The sequence below is a fragment of the Raphanus sativus genome, chromosome 1 (assembly GCF_000801105.2).
Source record: "Raphanus sativus cultivar WK10039 chromosome 1, ASM80110v3, whole genome shotgun sequence".
NCBI classification, from domain to species: Eukaryota; Viridiplantae; Streptophyta; class Magnoliopsida; order Brassicales; family Brassicaceae; genus Raphanus; species Raphanus sativus.
Window position 1 is genome coordinate 7,570,135 of NC_079511.1, and position 20,099 is coordinate 7,590,233.

General features: G+C 37.7%; 3 protein-coding genes and 3 pseudogenes across 3 annotated transcripts; 5 read left to right on the forward strand and 1 right to left on the reverse strand.

Annotated features, from left to right (window-relative positions):
- Nucleotides 1-602: 602 nt before the first annotated feature.
- On the forward strand, nucleotides 603-2,876 carry LOC108861260 (F-box/FBD/LRR-repeat protein At1g16930-like; annotated as a pseudogene).
- Nucleotides 2,877-3,618: 742 nt separating this feature from the next.
- LOC108857447 (F-box/FBD/LRR-repeat protein At1g16930-like) lies at nucleotides 3,619-5,321 on the forward strand (annotated as a pseudogene).
- A 588-nt stretch (nucleotides 5,322-5,909) lies between these two features.
- Nucleotides 5,910-7,504, forward strand: LOC108844221 (F-box/FBD/LRR-repeat protein At1g16930-like; annotated as a pseudogene).
- Nucleotides 7,505-7,892: 388 nt separating this feature from the next.
- LOC108853645 (F-box/FBD/LRR-repeat protein At1g16930-like) lies at nucleotides 7,893-9,848 on the forward strand. Its single transcript, XM_018627057.2, has 4 exons — nucleotides 7,893-8,019; nucleotides 8,111-9,052; nucleotides 9,140-9,280; nucleotides 9,370-9,848. The coding sequence occupies exons 2-4, from the start codon at nucleotides 8,129-8,131 to the stop codon at nucleotides 9,655-9,657; spliced, it is 1,353 nt and encodes a 450-aa protein (XP_018482559.1). The 5' UTR covers nucleotides 7,893-8,019; nucleotides 8,111-8,128; the 3' UTR covers nucleotides 9,658-9,848.
- Nucleotides 9,849-11,300: 1,452 nt separating this feature from the next.
- Nucleotides 11,301-11,870, forward strand: LOC108857847 (precursor of CEP13). The gene has a single exon (XM_018631872.2). The coding sequence runs from the start codon at nucleotides 11,378-11,380 to the stop codon at nucleotides 11,684-11,686; it is 309 nt and encodes a 102-aa protein (XP_018487374.1). The 5' UTR covers nucleotides 11,301-11,377; the 3' UTR covers nucleotides 11,687-11,870.
- Nucleotides 11,871-15,865: 3,995 nt separating this feature from the next.
- LOC108829787 (ATP-dependent DNA helicase 2 subunit KU70) lies at nucleotides 15,866-19,881 on the reverse strand. Its single transcript, XM_018603405.2, has 18 exons — nucleotides 19,725-19,881; nucleotides 19,527-19,604; nucleotides 19,336-19,452; nucleotides 19,108-19,222; nucleotides 18,738-18,843; nucleotides 18,506-18,623; nucleotides 18,305-18,388; nucleotides 18,160-18,218; nucleotides 17,808-17,985; nucleotides 17,624-17,700; nucleotides 17,397-17,544; nucleotides 17,249-17,310; nucleotides 17,056-17,116; nucleotides 16,875-16,967; nucleotides 16,657-16,777; nucleotides 16,472-16,574; nucleotides 16,231-16,387; nucleotides 15,866-16,154 (listed from the first exon to the last, which is right to left on the reverse strand). Exons 1-18 carry the CDS (start codon nucleotides 19,788-19,790, stop codon nucleotides 16,041-16,043), a joined length of 1,857 nt encoding a protein of 618 aa, XP_018458907.1. The 5' UTR covers nucleotides 19,791-19,881; the 3' UTR covers nucleotides 15,866-16,040.
- Nucleotides 19,882-20,099: the final 218 nt, after the last annotated feature.

Genomic DNA, 20,099 nt, shown 5'->3' on the forward strand with positions numbered 1-20,099 from the left:
TCCTTTCTGTCACCGATCCACAAGCCTATCTAGGCCTGGGCGTTCGGTGGCCCATTCGGTATCGGTGCGGGTGATTCGGATTTTCGGATTTTCGGGTTTATGTTTAGAAGTACCATTCGGTATTTACTAATTATCGGATCGGATTTGGTTCGGTTCCTTCCGGATTCGGTTCGGATCGGATGTAACCAATATTTAAAATCGTTCAAAAATATATTTTTTAAACCTCGAAAAGTGACAAATTTTTGTTTCAAAATATATAAATTGTTTACAAATCTATTTAAATATTAGTTAAACTAATTAAATTAGCTAAAAATAATTCAAAATAACAAATAAAACAAATTACAAAAATATTTTGAATAGTCAAAAATATCTATATCACCTTAAAATATATCAAAACATTAACATATTTAACTAATTTCGGATATCTTCGGATCCTAGTTCGGATTTCGGATCGGTTCGGGTTATAACCAAACACCAAAGTACTAAGCTCATAAGTCCCGTTCGGATATTTTTGTATAACAGTTCGGATTCGGTTTCAATTTTTTCGGTCCGGATTTAGGTAGGTACTTCGGGTTCGGGTAAAAACGCCCAGGCCTAAGCCTATCAAGCTTCTTTCAGCCCAGAGATTTCTCGTAGATAGCGGATTGCCAAGTTAAAGTGGAGAGAAAGCGCGGACTGAGAGCTGGTTTCATCTTATTCTTCCTCACGCGCCACGTGGAAGGTCATTTCAGTAACTCCATTCTGTTTGTTTCCCTTTTTGAACTTCGGCCAACTTTGCAATCTCCAGTTTTCATGGGGGGCGCGAATCAAAGGAACCTCGATTGGTTAAGCAATCTGACTGATTCGTTGCTATGCAAGATACTCTCTGTCTTTTCCACCAAGGAATCGGTTAGCACCAGCATTCTATCAAAACGATGGAGGAATCTCTGGTTAAATGTTCCATCTTTGGACTTAGATTCCAACTACTTTTCAGATGATGATGACGTGTTTGTGAGTATCATGGATAGGTTTCTGTGTTCTGAAAATGAGCAACACTTGGAGAGATTCAAGCTGAAATATGGGATTCTTGACCATGATGAATCTCGTTTCAAGTCTTGGATCGATGCAGTGACTAGGCGTAGGGTTCTTCATCTTCATGTTCGGTAACGAGAAGTGGGATGATAGTTTAGTTACGATGCCTCCATCTCTCTATTCGTGTGAGAGATTGGTGAAATTAAATCTCTACTGCGTCTACTTGAAACATCCTGGATCTGTATCCTTGCCTTGTGTCAAGATTATGCGTCTAAAGAAGGTCAGGTACGATGATGATTCGACTATGGATGTCTTTAAGAGTTTCATGGATAGGTTCTTGGGTTCTGAGAATGAGCAACACTTGGAGAGATTCAAGTTGTTCTATCGGGTTGGTGAGTCTGAGCATGATGCATCTCGTTTCAATTCTTGGATCGATGCAGTTATTAGGCGTGGGATTCACCATCTTAATCTCCGTAGTGACATTAGCCGTAGTGGGGTGGGCGGTGATCCGTTAGCTGAGATGCCTCCGTCTATCTATTCGTGTGAGAGTTTGGTCAACTTGAATCTCAACTCCGTGTTCTTGGATCACCCTGATACCATAACCTTGCCTTGTGTCAAGATTATGCATCTAAAGATGGTCCAGTTCGATGATGACTCCACTCTAGAGACTTTAATATCGAGCTGTCCTGTTCTTGAGGAGTTAACCATATAGTTCGTGATGACAATTATCTGAATGTTGTGTGTGTGCGTTCCCAGTCCCTAAAGAGCTTCAAAATACAGTATTCGCATTGTTTTACTACTGAACATTTTCTTGTTGAAATTGATGCTCCAAGACTTGAGTGTATGACACTTAGTGATCACCAGTCTGACAACTTCATAATACACAGTATTGGTCCATCTGCAAAGGTGAACATTGATGTTATCTTTGATTCGCAATATAATGAGCCACTGGAGCCAGATAATTTTTCCAAGATTACTATGATCCGTAAATTTTTTACCGGGTTGTCTACCGTTAGCGACATGATCCTCTCTGCCGAGACTCTAGAGGTATGTATACTTGGTTGACTCAATTGCATTACGCTTGTACAGTTGTTATCACATCTCAACTCATGTTTTCTTTTATCCCTTGCTAAACAGGTTATTCATGATTACTGTGAAATAGAGCAGCTGCCTCAGTTCTCCAACGTGTCTTTCTTGCATGTTTACTTCCGAGAACCTGCATGGGAAATGGTGCCAACCTTACTCAAGAGTTGCCCAAATCTACAATCTGTCATCCTGGTGAGTCTCATTTACTCATGCTCTCATGTAAACCACATAGATATTTATGATAACTCAAAAGTCAAAACTCAAACTTCTCTCGGGTTATAAAATTTTCAGGAATTTGATTGTCTTCCAGACACAGAGCAGTTTGATCTTTCCCTAGTGCCACAATGTTTCAAATCATCTCTTAAGTTTGTTCACCTGAAGGCACCTTACGTTGTAAACATGCAAAAGGAAGGGAGACCACTCACAGGAACCTCAAGTAAGTTAGAATTAGTAAAATACTTCCTAGAGAATGCTGCAGCTCTCGAGAAACTGACTCTGAGTTGGAGTTTCTGTAACACCGTCGAAGAAATCAAATCGATTCCAATAAGCTCTACGGGGTGTGAAGTTTACATGGAGTAGTTGATGCAGCTTATGAGGCCGTCTCTGATAAATCCAGTTCAGTTTTATATGCATTGATCTACTGCAGGAAATAAATAATTCTACAATTTGTGTCCGTGTTTAAAATTAAACCATCTGCGTGCAGACTATTTGACCGGTGAACTGAGAGTTTGTTTTTTTGCATTATATTAAGGGTACCGAGAAGGCCAAATTGTACAAAAGCACATTCTAGTGTTTTTGATACTAATATCCTATTCAACATTTATATAGAAAACGTCCAGACCAAAGAGTGACCCATCCGTAAGGTTTGAGTGATTACCTTCCGTGGACGAAGAGGAGACCATGAAGCCGAGTTTTGATTCCTGAGGGATGAAATTCTATTCTTCACAAGATGGGCTAAGTGACTAAGGCCTTTTACGTTATTTGTTTTGTTAGTATGTTAAGCCCATTTACTGTGGGTATATGTGTTCACTGAAGACTGAACACTAGTGCGACACTTTGTAATGGTCCTAATGGATTAGTCCAGCCAGCTTTGTGTTCTTCTTACGGTTATTGCCCTTGTTGTGCTTTGTTAAAATTCACCTTTTTCTTTCTTACTTCGTGTGATGTAACTTTGGCTTATTTGGATCATTGGGTGTTTATTCATGTTTAACCCTTGACGCTCAATGCCATGTCAGCGACGTATTATCTCGCTGTATTAAACAATGGTTAGTGCGATGATTATGCCGTTGACATTATTTTAAATAAATCTATCGCCGTGCAGACCGAACCGAGAGTTTCTTCCTCTTCTTCTTCCTCACCGAGAAAACCAGTCAGTGTGGTGTTTTGCCGGTGGTTTCTGTCTTACTCAGAGAACGTAATTTCAGTAACTCATCTCTGTTTTGATTTTATTTTTGTTCATGGAGATCTTGCGTTGACTTTTTGCTGACTTTGCGATCTCCAGTTGTTGATGTTAATTCTCAGACTTGCGCATTAGAAATGGATGGTGAAACCTCTGACAAAGAGAATCGACGGAACTTCGATAGGTTAAGCAATCTACCTGATTCCTTACTATGCAAGATACTCTCTGACTTCCCCACCAAGGAATCAGTATGCACCAGCGTTTTATCAAAACGTTGGAGAAATCTCTGGTTAAATGTTCCAGCACTGAACGTAAATTCCAGAGAATTCTCGTCTGATGATGTCTTTGTGAGTTTCATGGATAGGTTCTTGGGTTCTGAAAATAAGCCACACTTGGAGAGGCTCAAGCTGAAATATTGGGTTCATGACCATGATGAATCTCGTTTCAAGTCTTGGATTGATGCTGTGACTGGGCCTAGGATTCTTCATCTCAGTGTTCGGGTGGACGAAGAAGATACGTTAGTTAAGATGCCTCCATCTCTCTATTCATGCGAGAGATTGGTGAAGTTAAAGCTGTACGGCGTGTTCTTGGATCATCATGAATCTTCTGTATCATTGCCTTGTGTCAAGATTATTCATCTAGGGATGCTCAAGTACAATGGTGACTTCACTCTGGAGACTTTAATATCACGCTGTCCTGTCCTGTTCTCGAAGAGTTAACAATATTCCGTTATGCTAATGATAATCTGAAAGCTATGTGTGTGCGTTCCCAGTCACTAAAGAGCTTCTGTTTATTCACTGAGGGTTGGTATGGCAATGAATATAGTGATAATTTTGTTCTTGAGATTGATGCTCCAGAACTTGAGTGTATGAGTCTTACTGATCACCTGTCTGAAAGCTTCATAATACACAGTATTGGTCCCTATGCGAAGGTAGAGATTAATGTTCTCTTTAATAGGGAACAAGGTGCACTACTGGAGCCAAATGATTATTCCAAGATAACTATGCTCGGTGAATTTCTCACCGGGTTATCTACCGTCAGCCAAATGACCATCTCTTTTGACACTCTAAATGTAAGTATATGCATGGTTCATTCAATAGCATTACGCTTATTACAATCTGATTATCACAAGTGAACTCATGTATTATTTATCTCATCCCTCGTTGCACAGATTATTCATTATTACTGTGAGATGAAACAGCTACCTGAATTCTCCAACTTGTGTTTCTTGGATGCTTGCTTCCAGTACACTTCGTGGGAGATGTTGGCAGACTTACTTGAAAGTTGCCCAAATCTACACTATGTCGTCCTGGTGCGTCTCACTTACTCAATGCTCTCATCATACGCTGATATTTATAACAACTCAAAACTCTTTGTATCAGGATTTTATTTGGCTTCCAGAGATTGATGAGTTTGCTCTTTCATTAGTGCCACAATGTTTCCAGTCATCTCTTGAGTTTGTTCACTTGACGACAGCTTGCGCTGGCAGCGTACATGACGAAGGCAGACCACTCACGGGAACATCAAGTGAAATGAAATTAGCAAAGTACTTCCTAGAGAACTGTGAAGCTCTCAAGAAACTGACTGTAAGTTTGAGTTTTTGTAACGCCATCAAGGAAATCATATCGATTCCAGGAAGCTCTACGGGGGTTGAAGTTGTCATCTTGGACTATTAATTAGTTGAACCAGGTTACAAGCAGGTCATCTTTGATAAACCTATGCAAAAAAAAAACCAGGTTACAAGGTCATCTTTGATAAACCTATGCAATCATCTTTTTTGTTTTCATTTATGATAATGGTTATATTTGTGTACTTTGTAATACAAAATATGTAGTTCTTAAAAAATATCTCCAAATCTTTGATTTAGATTTCCACTTTTTTTTACCCATGTAAATCATATAAAAATCCAACCAAATTTAGAATTAAATTCAAATCCATGATTCAGTAAACCTCCCTTAATACAGAACTTATTCCTATAAGGATGTAATCAGACAAACGCAGTGTAAACTTAGATTTGAAATAACTCAAGAAGGTGACCATGGGGAATAGTTGTATTGTATGTGACAATAATTAAGCGGAGAACTGGTCCGTTGATCTCGTAATGTTGACAGTTGAACCCTTGACGCTCATCAATGCCATGTTAGCGACCTATTATATTATAAATAATACAAAAATACAATGGTTAGTGCGATGAAAATGCCGTTGACAATGTTTTAGATCAAACGAGAGTTTCTTCTTTTTTTTCTCCATCGAGAAAAATCTGTGTGATATTTTGCCGGAGAACTTACTCTTGGAAGGTAATTTTAGTAGCTCATCTCTGTTTGATTTTTTTTCTTTTTTTTTTTGAGATCTTACGTTGACATTCGGCTAATTTTCCAATCTCCTATGTTAAATCTCAAGACTCCTAAGGCCGTAGACATGGATGGTGAAACCTTTGTCAAAGAGAATCAAAAGAACTTCGACAGGTTAAGCAATCTACCCGATTCCTTGTTATGCAAGATACTCTCTGACTTTCCCACCAAGGAATCGGTTTGCACCAGCTTTTTATCAAAACGTTGGAGAAACCTCTGGTTAAATGTTCCAGCACTCGACTTAAATTCCAAAAAATTCAGAGATGATGACGTCTTTGGGAGTTTCATGGATAGGTTCCTGTGTTCTGAGAATGAGCAGCTGTTGGAGAGATTCAAGCTGAAATATGGGATTCATGACCATGATGAATCTTGTTTCAAGTCTTGGATCGATGTAGTGACTAGGCGTAGGGTTCGTCATCTTCATGTTCGTAACGAGAAGTGCGATGATAGTTTAGTTACGATGCCTCACTCTATCTATTCGTGTGAGAGATTGGTGAAGTTAAATCTCTACTGCGTCTACTTGGAACATCCTGAATCTGTATCCTTGCCTTGTGTCAAGATTATGCATCTAGAGAAGGTCATATACGATGGTGATTCGAATCTGGAGACTTTAATATCGAGCTGTCCTGTTCTCGAAGAGCTAACCATATTTCTTGATCCCAGTGATTCTCTGGTAGAAGTGTGTGTGCGTTCACAGTCACTAAAGAGCTTCAAAATAGATTGTGAACGTGATGTTTATCGTTATGGTCATGATGTTGCAATTGATGCTCCAAGACTTGAGTTTATGATTATTCGTGATTACCAGTCTGACAGCTTTGTAATACACAGTATTGGTCCCTCTGCAGAGGTAGACATTGATGTTAGCTTCATCGAGATGGAATATGGTCACCTACTGGGACCAGATGATTCTTCCAAGGTTACTATGCTCAGTGAATTTCTCACCGGGTTATCAACAGCCAGCTACATGACCATCTCTGCTGTCACTCTAAATGTATGTATACATGGTTGATTCAATAGCATTACGCTTGTACAATTTCGTTTAATCACATTTCTCAATGAACTCATGTCTTCTTTTTTCTTCCTCTGTGCATAGATCATTTATGATTACTGTGAAATGAAACAGCTACCTCAGTTCTCCAACTTGTTTTACTTGCAAGCTTGCTTCACAGTCTCTTCGTGGGAGATGTTGCTAGCCTTCCTTGAGAGTTGCCCAAATCTACACACTCTCGTCCTGGTGCGTCTCACTTACTCATACAAAACCACACTAAGATTTAGTGTGACAACTTAAACTCCCTCGGTTTGAATTTTTTTTATCAGGATTTTAATTGTCATCCAGAGTCGCAGTTGGTTGAACTTTCATCAGTGCCACAATGTTTCCAGTCATCTCTTGAGCTTGTTCGCTTGAGCTCATCTTACTTTGAAAACGAACAAAAGGAAGGGAATCCACTCAGGGGAACATAAGTAAGATGAAATTAGCAAAATACTTCATAGAGAAGAGTGCAGCTCTCAAGATACTGGCTCTGAGTCGGAGTTTCTGTAACATCATCGATGAAGTCAACTCGATTCCGAGAAGCTCCACGGAGTGTGAAGTTGTCATGTATTAGATGAGCCACAGCCTTGTGTTCTTACGGTATTGCTATCGTTGTGCTTTCTTCAATTTCACCTTCTTTTTTTTTTCTTACTTCGTGATATACGTTGTTTTTGTTTTAGATTTCCCCCTTTTTTTTACCCATATAAAATCATATAAAAATCCAACCAAATTAAAATTAAATTCAAATCCATGATTCAGTAAACCTCCCTTAACACAGAACTTATTCCTATAAGGATGTAATCAGACAAACGCAGTGTAAACTTAGATTTGAAATAACTCAAGAAGGTGACCGTCGGGGATAGTTGTATTGTATGTGACTATAATTAAGCGGAGAACTGGTCGTGATGTTAACAGTTGAACCCACTTGACGCTCATCAATGCCATGTTACCACCGACCTATTATAAATAATACAATAATACAATGGTTAGTGCGATGATAAATGTCGTTGACAATGTTTTAGATCAAACGATCTCCGTTCAGACTGCCGAACTGAGAGTTTCTTCTTCTTTTTCTCCATCGAAAAAATCTGTGTGGTATTTTGCGGGAGAACTCACAGTTGTTTCTGTATTACTCTTGGAAGGTAATTTTAGTAGCTCATCTCTGTTTGATTTTTTTTTTTCTTTTTTTTTGAGATCTTGCGTTGACTTTCTGATTTATATGTTAAATCTCAGACTCATAAGGCCGTAGACATGGATGGTGAAACCTCCGTCAAAGAGAATCAAAAGAACTTCGACAGGTTAAGCAATCTACCCGATTCCTTGTTATGCAAGATACTCTCTGACTTTCCCACCAAGGAATCGGTTTGCACCAGCGTTCTATCAAAACGATGGAGCAACCTCTGGTTGAATGTTCCATCATTGGACTTAGATTCCAACGATTTCTCAGATGATGATGTCTTTGTGAGTTTCATGGATAGATTTATGTGTTCTTCTGAGAACGAGCAACACTTGGAGAGATTCAAGCTGATCTATGAGTTGGAAGAGCATGATGCATCTCGTTTCAAGTCTTGGATCAGTGTCGCGATTAGAAGTAGGGTTCGTCATCTTGATGTTCATAACGAGGTGGACGATGACGAGATCGTCAAGATGCCTCCGTCTCTCTATTCGTGTGAGAGATTGGTCAACTTAGATCTCTACCGCGTGTTTTTGGAACATCCTGAATCTGTATTCTTGCCTTGTGTCAAGATTATACATCTAGCTATGGTCATATACGATGGTGATTCGACTATGGAAACTTTAGTATCGAGCTGTCCTGTTCTCGAGGAGTTAACCATATCTCGTGATCCCAATGATTCTCTGGAAGCTGTGCGTGTGCGTTCCCAGTCACTAAAGAGATTCAAAATAGATTGTGAACGTGACGACGAAAGTGACGGTCATGTTGTTGCAGTTGATGCTCCAAAACTTGAGTGTATGATTCTTAGTGATCACCGATCTGACAACTTCATAATACACAGTATTGGTCCGTCTGCAAAGGTAAACATTGATGTTATCTTTAACGTGGAATATGATGAACCACTGGACCCGGATGATTATTCCAAGATAACCATGCTCCGTAAATTTCTAACCGGGTTATCTACAGTCAACGACATGATCATCTCTGCTGACACTCTAAATGTATGTATACATGGTTGATTTTATAGCATTACGCTTTTACAATTTTTTTTAATCACATAGTGTCTCTTTCGTTTCCTCGGTGCATAGGTTATTCGTGATTACTCTGAAATGGAACAACTACCTCAGTTCTCCAACTTGTCTTCCTTGGATGCTTTCTTCCAAGACACTAAGTGGGACATGTTGCCAGCCCTCCTTGAGAGTTGCCCAAATCTACGCTCTGTAGTTCTGGTGCGTCTTATTTACTCACGCTCTCACGTAAACCACACTCAGATTTATTAGTCTAACTCAAACTCCTTCTCTGGTTGTATTTTTATCAGGAATTTGAACTTCTTCCGGAGACGGAGCAGGTTGATCTTTCATTAGTGCCACAATGTTTCCGATCATCTCTTGAGTTTGTTCAACTGAAGACACTTGATGGTGTAGACATGAGGAATAAAGAGAGACTATCCAGAGGAACATCAAGTAAGATAAAATTAGCAAAATACTTCCTAGAGAATGCTGAAGCTCTCAAGAAACTGACTCTAAGGCAGAGTTTCTGTACCATCATCAACGAAATCAAATCTATTCCAAGACGCTCTACTGGGTGTGAAGTTGTCATGGATTAGTTGAGCCAGCTTTGTGTTCTTACGGTATTGCTCTCGTTGTGGCTTCTTAAAAATCACCTTTTCATTTCTATTTCGTGATATACTTTGTTTATCTTTTCGTTTCTCAAGTTGGAGGAAGATGTTATTGACTTGTCTCAACCCAAACATTTTTTATTTGCGATGAAAGTGATCATCAAGGCTTATTTGGATCATGGGTGTTATTCGTGTTTTCCCTTTTAAATTTTTTTTTGAAACACTTCCTTTTTTACATTTATAATTATATTTTTATATTATAAAATACACTAATAAAGTACTTAGGTTTCTGGATTGTTCATTAAAAAATGTTTGAAGTTACACAAAATCTCTAAATCCTATCAAAATCCAACTAAAATTAAAGTAAATTAAATTCAAATCCATGATTCCATAAATCTCTAGTGTCCAAGTCTAAAATCTCTTGTCATTATTAGTTTTTCTCTTGTTAATTAACCAACTAAACTAAACTTGGATTATGAAACTGTCACATATTCACTTAACTACTTTGTCTTCTTTTGTGCTCTCTACTTTGCAGGAGTTTCAAAACTATAATTGTGGAGTAAGTCTTTTCGATGTGCCTCACCGTGTCTTATCATCGCTTGAATTTATGAGGTAAAGAGCAAAATGCATGGGTTGACCAAAAAAAAAAGAGCAAAATACATGGCGGATATGGAGAAACTAGTGAGTTATTTTATGGCTAAATCAACAGACCCCAAGAGATTCACTATCCATTAAAATTAGAAAGAGGTAACAGATTATGTGATCCTCAACGAGCTTTTTGCATCACCGAGAAAATTTATCACGTGTGAAGTTGTTGTTCAACCACATGTATGTTCAAAGTAATGTTTTTAGTGTATAATTGTATCCCAAGCATAAGATTTACCTATAAGAGCATTTCCAATTCCAACTTACTCTACAATATTTAACTCAAAAATAGAGTTTGGAGTAAAAATTATTTTAACCTTAGTCTATTTTTTCAATTTATAATATAGTAAAAATGAGTTTATTATATAAATTGAATAATACTTATATTTTTTATTTATTATTTTTCACTTCAAAACAGATTAGTATTAAAATAAAATTCGATTCCGTTATAAAATTACTCTTTTAAATTTTAATAAAAATGGAGTTTTACATTAAAAATACTCTAATCAAACAAATGTCAAACAATAAAAAGCAGTCATATAATACTGCCATAGAAACAACTCTTCAACTATGAATATGAAGAAAATACAACTTTATAAGATATATTTTTATTTTTCTTCTGTTTTATAATGTTGAAAAAAATTGCATGTTTTCTCCATGAAATATACATTTCTGTGTCATAAAAACTCAATTTTGCTATTGTTATATTACTGCTAATTTATATGCGGAATCATAATACCAAAATGCTACTTACGCTTTCATGATTGCAACTACTATCAGAAAAATTAAAGGTAATAAATGTCTTGGTATGCTCTTCTTGGAGTTACAAGAGCACAAAACACATATATCAACTAGTTGCAATCATGAACACTATACTTTGTATATATACGAACTCACCAGCTTAGTTCATATGCGCCTAACCCAAATTACCATTGACCTAGATCCACTCATTTTCTGTCTCTATATATAGATCCACTCTATCATTCATTCACACAGAAACATACTACTAAATCCAAAAAATAAAGCCAAAACTTTTATTTGTCCATCCAATAATTAATCTCTTATGTTATCAAAACAGTTATACGTAATGGCACATCCAAGGATCTCCATTTCAACTATTTTCTTATTGCTTTGTATTGTAGGTTTTGTCTCGCAACCTTGTGAAGCTAGAAAGGTTGTAGTGCCTTACGACGCAAGCAAGGGACTGTTTCTTAGTGTTTTACCGAAGGGCAATGTGCCCCCTTCGGGTCCAAGCGACAAGGGTCACACTTCTCCGCCTGAGGATTATTCCGATCAGCATATGGTTCAGGGAAACTCGCCGGAGATTTATCGTCAACTAGGATCGGTCCCAAGCCCCGGCGTTGGTAATTAGGCACATTAAATAACCGACTTATGTTGTCGATTCCATTTCATAAAATTATCATATATTGTAATTTGTCTAATGAAGAATGTTTGTGTTGTGTGTCTTCATAAAATGATGTTAACTATGGGGCCAGACTATTGAAACAGATGTATTTGTGTGATCTGTAGTTGAGTAATAAAACCACTATTTTACACTTTTAATCTGTCTATGTCTGTGTTAGCATATGGTATACCACATGTATGTAAAGAGATTTAATAACTGAGAAACTACCTTTTAAGTCATATTGTTCATGAATTTTGTATTTTTCGAGTGCTATGTTTTACAAAATCCATTAGTGGCCATATTACCTTACATCAGTTCCAGCTAGTAGTGTAATAGTTAAGCGGACTAAGTTCACAAATTGAATTACGTCTAAAGACTATTATTACTAAAAAATTTAAGGGACAAGTTCTTAACAAATTTTCAGGAAAGTCATTTTACAAATAGGAAAGAGTTTTTAACAAAAGAAAGAAAGATTCAGGACCATGCGTTTACACACATATATAAACATGAACAGTTGACTAGTAGTGCCCACTATAATCGAGATAATCTAAAGAGGTTGCGTTTGCGTACGTAAACTAAATTCATCAGTAAGAAAGCTAATAGTTATAAGCCTATAGCTTTTGAAGTGAATAAGCTTTGCTTTGTTACCTTTTGTAGAAAAAGTTTATGAATTGACAATATATAATAATCTATAGTTATTTGTCTATTTACGTAAGAGACGTCTTCCTCTGTCCTGGTGGCGTTTTCTTATTCTATGAATAGATTCAGAGTTTAAGACAAAATAAAAGAGAAAAGGAAAAGTGGAAATAGACGTGCAATAATATAAGGAACATTATTTTTGCTCATCTCAGGGATTAGACTATTTAAGGACTAACTTTATTTGTCATGAAGCTTCTTCTCTCGCTCTCCTCTTTTGTATTTTCTTAGTAAGTATAGCTAACCAACTATTACGATGGAGCCGCTTCTCACACAGTTTTTTTTTTTTTTGAAAAAAAAAATGCATGTTATATACAATTAATGCATGTTATATACTTTCTATGTTCCAAAATGTATGATATTTTAGGTTAATGAATAATTGATAAGAAAATTATTTTTTACATAAAAATAATTATTAGAATATAAATTAAAAATTATGTAACTAAATTGTATAATAAACTATAATATATTATTGATTGCACAATCTTTGATAAAAATAATATAGATACAAAACATTTTATATTTGAAACATCAAAATTCCTTTATATATCTTTACACTTTGAAACGGAAGGAGTATATCATGTTTCTTCCATGAAATCAAGAAAATCCTATGTGTTTCATATGTAACATCATCATGTTAGATTAACGTGCCATCAACGTTGAAAAAAAATCCATGTATCTGTAGAGTTAAGTATAATCCAAAACTAGGAGGTGACAAATTAGATATTATGTAGTCAGATAAACGCTGGTCCCAAATCTGCTGAAAAGAAGTTTTACAAGCCGAGTTTAAATTGTTCAGTTGAGTCATTATCATGCAGTAGTTATGCATATATATTGAAGATGCAAGAAGAGCTTGCAGATGTCAATAGTCTTCCGTGACTAACTAGGCGACGAAGTCACTGATGCTGGAGGCATTAGTTGTTACTACATAAGGCATGCGGAGTGGTGGGTTACCATGTGGATGTAAGGATATGCTGAGATGGAGAAGAATAAACTGAGGGTTTATGTCTTGACGTAGTCGTTGAAGTAGTTGCTGATGCAATGTGTGTCAGAGAGTGAACCAGGAGGCATGCGGAGTGGTAGAGACCAAGTGGATGCGAGATACTGAGCTGGCGTGGGATAAACTTGAGGAGTAAGTTTATACCGTGGAGAAAAGGCAAGAGATAAACTTGGGGAGCAAGTTTATGCCTTGAGGAATAAGTACATTTCAAGAAAAGGAAAGTGTACTTATTAATATGGAAGATGTCCATATATCCATGTTGCCTTGGAGACTAGATTTCAGGAACGTGGAGATTACTATAAAAGAGCTATGGAGTCGTGGGTATTCCAATAAGACACTGGGGGCTATTGTTTTAGAGGAAGGGTGAAAATCTCTTAGGGTGTTCTTGGGTCGTGCCGAAGCAGTTGCTGAGGTACTTGACGGTGGAGAGACATGAGCGGGTAGTTTAGGAATTGTTCAGTGGCGTGTGTTAGGGTGTAACACTAGACGTGTAAAGCTGATTAAGCAGAACTTGTAATTGAGTTGTACAAGGCGATTTCTAATAAAGCTATTGGTGTGTGCTTGTGTATTGTCTCTCTGGTTTACCTTCTGCATTACTTAATTGTGGTGTCATCTTTGCACTTACAATTGGTATCAGAGCGGGTCACCTAAGTTACTGGTGTGATCCTTGAAGGTGAAGATGTACACGATTGTTTGATGCAGAAGACAATCATGTTGGATGATGGCTGGTGGTATGGTCATTGGAGGGCGCACATGAAGCTGTTGGTGTGAGGAATCAAGGAACGTGCGTGGATAGCTGTGAAGACTGGGTGGGAGGAACCTACCATATTTACAGCAAAGGGGAAGAAGCCGAAGCCTAAGGAGCCAAGACAATGAGTGGTTCGAGAGGTAGTTCGAGAAGTAGTACGGCGAATGCGTCAGAGCCTGATGCAGTACTCATGAAGAAGCAGACGGGTGTGTCTGTGATGTTTGTATTGACATCTAAGCATCTGTATTTTAGCTTAGTATGCAATCAAGCAGGGGGAGAAGTGGTGGCGTTCTGATCCAAGGAGTGCACATCTCGTGGGGGAGAAGAGCATGGTGATGGACGTCCTGATGTAGATGGTGCATATCTCGTGGGGGAGAAGAGCATATCTATGTATGAAGATGAAGATAGTGCAAGTCTCGTGGGGGAGAAAGGCATATCTAATGTGGAGGTTTCCAGGTGAGGAAACGTGGTTGTTGAACCAGAAGGGTATTGTGCTTGATTGGCACACAAAGCTAAAAGGGGGAGATTGAAGATGCAAGAAGAGCTTGCAGATGTCAATAGTCTTCCGTGACTAACTAGGCGACGAAGTCACTGATGCTGGAGGCATTAGTCGTTACTACATAAGGCATGCGGAGTGGTGGGTTACCATGTGTATGCAAGGATATGCTGAGATGGAGAAGAATAAACTGAGGGTTTATGTCTTGACGTAGTCGTTGAAGTAGTTGCTGATGCAGTGTGTCAAAGAGTGAACCAGGAGACATGCAGAGTGGTAGAGACCATGTGGACGCGAGATGCTGAGCTGGCTTGGGATAAACTTGAGGAGCAAGTTTATACCGTGGAGAAAAGGCAAGAGATAAACTTGGGGAGCAAGTTTATGCCTTGAGGAATAAGTACATTCCAAGAAAAAAAAAGTGTACTTATTAATATGGAAGATGTCCATATATCCATGTTGTCTTGGAGACTAGGTTTCAGGAACGTGGAGATCACTATAAAAGAGCTATGGAGTCGTGGGTATTCCAATAAGACATTGGGGGCTATTGTTATAGAGGAAGAGTGAAAATCCCTTAGGGTGTTCTTGGGTCGTGCCGAAGCAGTTGCTGAGGTACTTGACGGTGGAGAGACATGAGCGGGTAGCTTAGGAATTGTTCAGTGGCGTGTGTTAGGGTGTAACACTAGACGTGTAAAGCTGATTAAGCAGAACTTGTAATTGAGTTGTATAAGACGATTTCTAATAAAGCTATTGGTGTGTGCTTGTGTATTGTCTCTCTGGTTTACCTTCTGCATTACTTAATTGTGGTGTCATCTTTGTACTTACATATATTTGTAGTTATACATATATATATATATATAATCTTTTGGTAAATTTGTATTGTTCTTATACCAAAAAAACATTGCATTGTTCTAGATTTGTTTTGAAAACTTGTAAACTACGTTACTTTCCCTATCAGCATGTGAATCGTACCAATGTGACTCTTTGTAACATTGTTTGCGTCTTGACTTGGAACAACTTACCCCATTAATTTCACATCATTTTCTAGAATTTGTTACGACGAGAATAGTGAAATAATATAAACAAAAGGAATCTAAGACTTCCACAAGATTTTATGGTTCAGTAGTTGAGATGTTAACTATTTTTTTTGTAGGTTCCAAATTTCCTAAATACGTTCTAAGGAACCCTTCAAACTTGATCAGAACCAAAAAATGAAATTCACAAAGGTAAGACTAAGAAGGAAGAGACGAGAAAAGTTCGTTTGTGTACATTCAAAACAAAAGGTTTGTGAACCAAAACGTTGAACTATGAACCAGAAGTTAACCAGATTCGGTTCTCATCAAAAGCCGACAAGCTTTTCTCTAACCGGAGTTAGTCACGGTTAAGGTTATTTACTAAGGTGAGCCAGAATCCGATTGATGAGAGCATCTTTCTTCCCGCCGAGGGGAAGACTGTTGGCAGTCAAATATGTCTTCAGCTCCACCACCGTCAAGTCCTTGAGCTAATAAACACAGGAAAACAAAACGTTTGAGATATCTAAAACGCAAATCAATGTTAAAGATGTTGCTTTCTTCAACCTTCCCGGATTTTGCAAGCTCTACAAAGTCATAGTCTCCTGCATCCGCAGCTTTTCGCTTTCTTGATTTCTCCTTTGCCCCTGAGTCACTTTCTTCCTCAGAGTCATCACCGTAAATAGACTCCTTAAATTCTTCTATTGCTTTTACAACTGTAGGTCTGCAAAGACAAAGAGCGCTCACTAGATAAGATCCCAACTTTTTTTTTTTGGAAACAGAGTCCTTTTAAAGAAAAGGTTTCAACCTGTTCATTCCTTCTTTGTCAGGAAGCGTCTCATCTCTAGTTTCTCCAATGTCTTCTTGATCCAATGCAATGGCTTGTAACATCGCGTAGTGTCTCTGTAAAGCTGTAACAAAGAGAGACTTTTTCAAAATCAACAGCTCAGAAACAGCTAATAGAATCAAGACTAGTGATGAGTTTGAGCATACCGGGATTAGCAAATTGGCAAACAGAAAAGTCTTTTAACTCTAGACGTCGCATCAGAGCTGATGCCTTTTTAAGCTGATCATCTGATGCTCGAGGAGCAGCTACACCTGGTTTCGAATGCAACTGACCAAATACCCCCACCAACAAGTCAGAACTTTAACATTACATCGAATAACGTTGGAACCAAGTAACTTTTCAAAAAGGTTTTTTTTCTTCTTACCTCTTCGATATCTCTAATATCATTAGAATATGGAAGGTATATCATATTCATCCCTGGTGGCTCCACTTGACCACCATCACTCTCGATTTCATCCTGTTCAGGTTTTTAAGCAGAATATATATGAGTAGGTTGTTGAACAAAGCACAAATTATAAAGGTCTTAAGATAGTTTTTTTTTTCACCTGAGCAACAAGTGCAACCAATCTCGGAGGCGTCGTACCACCATAAAAGGCAACAGCAAAACTGCAACACAAGAGGATACAGTGATCCACAGGGTTTAGTGTATCAGGGAAAAGTTCTAGAGTTTTGAACTAGTGTAAGAGATTGTAGACGTTATATTCAACTTCATAGAACTATATAATCGAATCTGCTCACCGTCCAAGCTGTATCATGGATCTATGCAAGGCAATGAATGCACGAGTGCTCCCAATAACTTCCTGCATCAGTTAATTAAATTATCAAAAGTTAAAAGAGTTCCCAAGTTTTAACAATAAAGCAAAATCTTTGGGAAGGGGAGGTAAACCTTATCAGTTGGATAGAGAAATGTAGAAGGCTTCATGTTGTGATAATCTTTGAGGCAACTAAGAGGCTTGAACCCCAGCAGTCTTAAGTGTCCGGTTGTTATCTTTTTTAGTTCGGATAGCTCTGCCGCTGTAAACATGACATTCTGACTAGAAAGAAGAAACGGAAAATTAAGAAAAGAAAGAGAGGATGACAGAAACAAGGCAGGGTGCTATTTCGGATGCTTACTTTATGTAAGGCTGAATCCGTTGTATAGGTTCTTGCATTATCGCTCCAGTGTCCGCACAAACATATGATCTTTCCACCTGCAGACAAGCCCGCCACATGGTGGTTAAAACATTGAGGTCAATTAAAATTCTTGATTCATTAACAAAAGAACTCAATTCAAAATGGAGCATCTCTGTCAGATTACCTTTATCGGAAGATTAGTAGTAGAGTCAAGCCAGGTTATGGTTCCAGGAGTAGCAGGACGGAGCAAAGCATAACCATTCAGTTCAATAGAAACACCATCACATATCATAAACGTAATTCTTTTTGCTATTCTCTTGGCAAGTACACGCTTCTTTAGTTGATCCTTCATGTCCTCTAACCTGACAAACAATAATAGAGATGCATTTCATCAATAATAAGACAACGAATGACATGATTATCTAAAGTATCGAAATTCAAAGACAGAAAAAAAACTGCTTCTGTCTGAATGTAGTAAAATACTATAAGCAACGGATAAACACAAACCCATAGGATTTTTTTTTGAAAAAACATACTTCTGTCCAACTGATGGCATGAATTCCGTAAGCTCATCACCATTTAATCCAATTAAATCCTGAAAAAATATTTTAAATTTTATAATACACCTCCCAGTTTTATTTTATGAGGTTAAGTTAAGAATGAGATGGTTAAAGATTTAACCTTGTAGAAGAGAGATATATCAAATTGCTTATCAGGGTGACTGAGGGGAAGAAGTTCGATTGAGATGCCAAGGTCTTGTGCATCCTTAAGGAATCACCAAAAAAAAAACAGAAGAGAGAAAAAAAGTAAACCAACTAACCTTCTATACCATTAACAAGAAGCTCTCTTTTCGATACATTTCATCATAAACCAGTAAACTACCTTAGCTCTCTGCAATGTAGTCCTCGTCATATCCTCTTTTACAGAAATCCTCATACTCCCAAAAGGATCATCTTCATTAGTGAATAGAAATATGCGCTTATCTGCTGTCTTTGAAGATCTTTAGGAAGAAAAAAAAAACACATTACCAACACAGTGATCAGGTTACTCACCAAATTGTAATGCGTATCACAAACATGCTACAAAGTGGATAAAAGGAACTTGGATCGGTTACCCTTTGCGCAGTAGTGCTTGTGCAACCCAGAGAGCACTATAAAGAGAATTCTCCCGAGAATCTGAGACTATACCATTTTGACTGCCAATGTTTTCTATGAATGATTCTGCACCCAAAAATACACAATTTACATGTGTGAACAAACGCATACGACCAAACAACAAAGTAAATAAGTCTGGTTCAGCACAAATCAGTTGGACATCTACCATAGAGATCTCAGACGCTGACTCAACCATTCTAGATTTTAATTCTAACATTAATGTCTTTTGGTACCAAACTGATAGCTAACAATGGAATTTGAAACTCTGGAATAACAAAGAATAGTGTACTAGAGCATTATATAAGAAAGGTTAAAGAAGCAAGCAACTACCTTCAATGACATCAAAGTCTTTAATCAGCCTCGCTGTTGGACGGTCAATACACTCCCTTTGTGGATCATTAAAGACATAAACACCATTCAGCTCTTGAAGATTCTTCTTTTCACGCTGCACAAGTTGACAACAAAATCGAAGAAAACAAATCAAAGCGAATACAACAAAAGGAGAAAGAAAGAAAAAAATACAACAAATACAAACACTGTGTTCTTCCATGAACTCACAGTGTTAAAGAAGCATATCGCAATTTCATCATTAAAACGGTTGATAATATGAGACTTGAGTGACTGAGCAATGCAACTAACAGCAATGTGAAAATGGCTTTCTTGTTTCTCATCTTCCTGTCAACAAACTGTATCAGCCACAGACAATGGGAAAAGATTCGATTTTTATTAGTTTATATATATAAACTTACAGAGGGGCAAGTAGAACTGAACATTTTGGGAGAAGCGTCGATTAGATAAACTACAAACTCTTTGGAAGCTTCTTTTTCCTGCAAAACAAAACAGGACAGAAAATAAATATTCAATAAACCAAACAGCAATTTAGGGTTTTGTTTTTTTTTTGCTTTTGTCTAGTGAAACTCGAAGAAGAGAGAAGGCAAGTCAAAAACCTGGAAGAATTGGCTTTCTGGGTCTTCGTCTTCATCTCTGAAAACATCTTCTGGGTCAAGTTCCATCGGATTACAAGAATGAAATCAGAGGAGTAGTGGATGTTGACCTCCGCAGTGCAAAATGTTCAAAGGGGTTTTAGCAAGAACAATAAAGTTCGTCTTTTTTTTTCGGTTTCCAACGTGAAGCTTTTTTTTTGTTGGGCCACAACGTGAAGTTATTTATTGGGCCACAACGAGAAGACTTTTATTGGGCTAAAGCTAGAAGACTTTTCTTTCGGCCACAACGAGAAGACTTTTATTGGAGCATAAGCGAGAAGAAAATTTTTATTCAACTGAACAAAGACATGTATCAATACTATTAAAGTTGAATTATGA

Excerpts from the sequence above, each read along its gene's own strand:
- LOC108853645 (XM_018627057.2), top strand. The coding sequence starts at position 8,129 with ATGGATGGTGAAACCTCCGTCAAAGAGAATCAAAAGAACTTCGACAGG. Across the intron at positions 9,053-9,139 it reads TCTCTGCTGACACTCTAAAT|GTTATTCGTGATTACTCTGA; the intron begins GTATGTATACAT and ends CTCGGTGCATAG. Across the intron at positions 9,281-9,369 it reads ATCTACGCTCTGTAGTTCTG|GAATTTGAACTTCTTCCGGA; the intron begins GTGCGTCTTATT and ends TATTTTTATCAG.
- LOC108857847 (XM_018631872.2), top strand. The coding sequence starts at position 11,378 with ATGTTATCAAAACAGTTATACGTAATGGCACATCCAAGGATCTCCATT.
- LOC108829787 (XM_018603405.2), bottom strand. The coding sequence starts at position 19,790 with ATGGAACTTGACCCAGAAGATGTTTTCAGAGATGAAGACGAAGACCCA. Across the intron at positions 18,624-18,737 it reads CAAGCACTACTGCGCAAAGG|ATCTTCAAAGACAGCAGATA; the intron begins GTAACCGATCCA and ends TTCTTCCTAAAG. Across the intron at positions 16,575-16,656 it reads TTGCCAATTTGCTAATCCCG|CTTTACAGAGACACTACGCG; the intron begins GTATGCTCAAAC and ends TCTTTGTTACAG.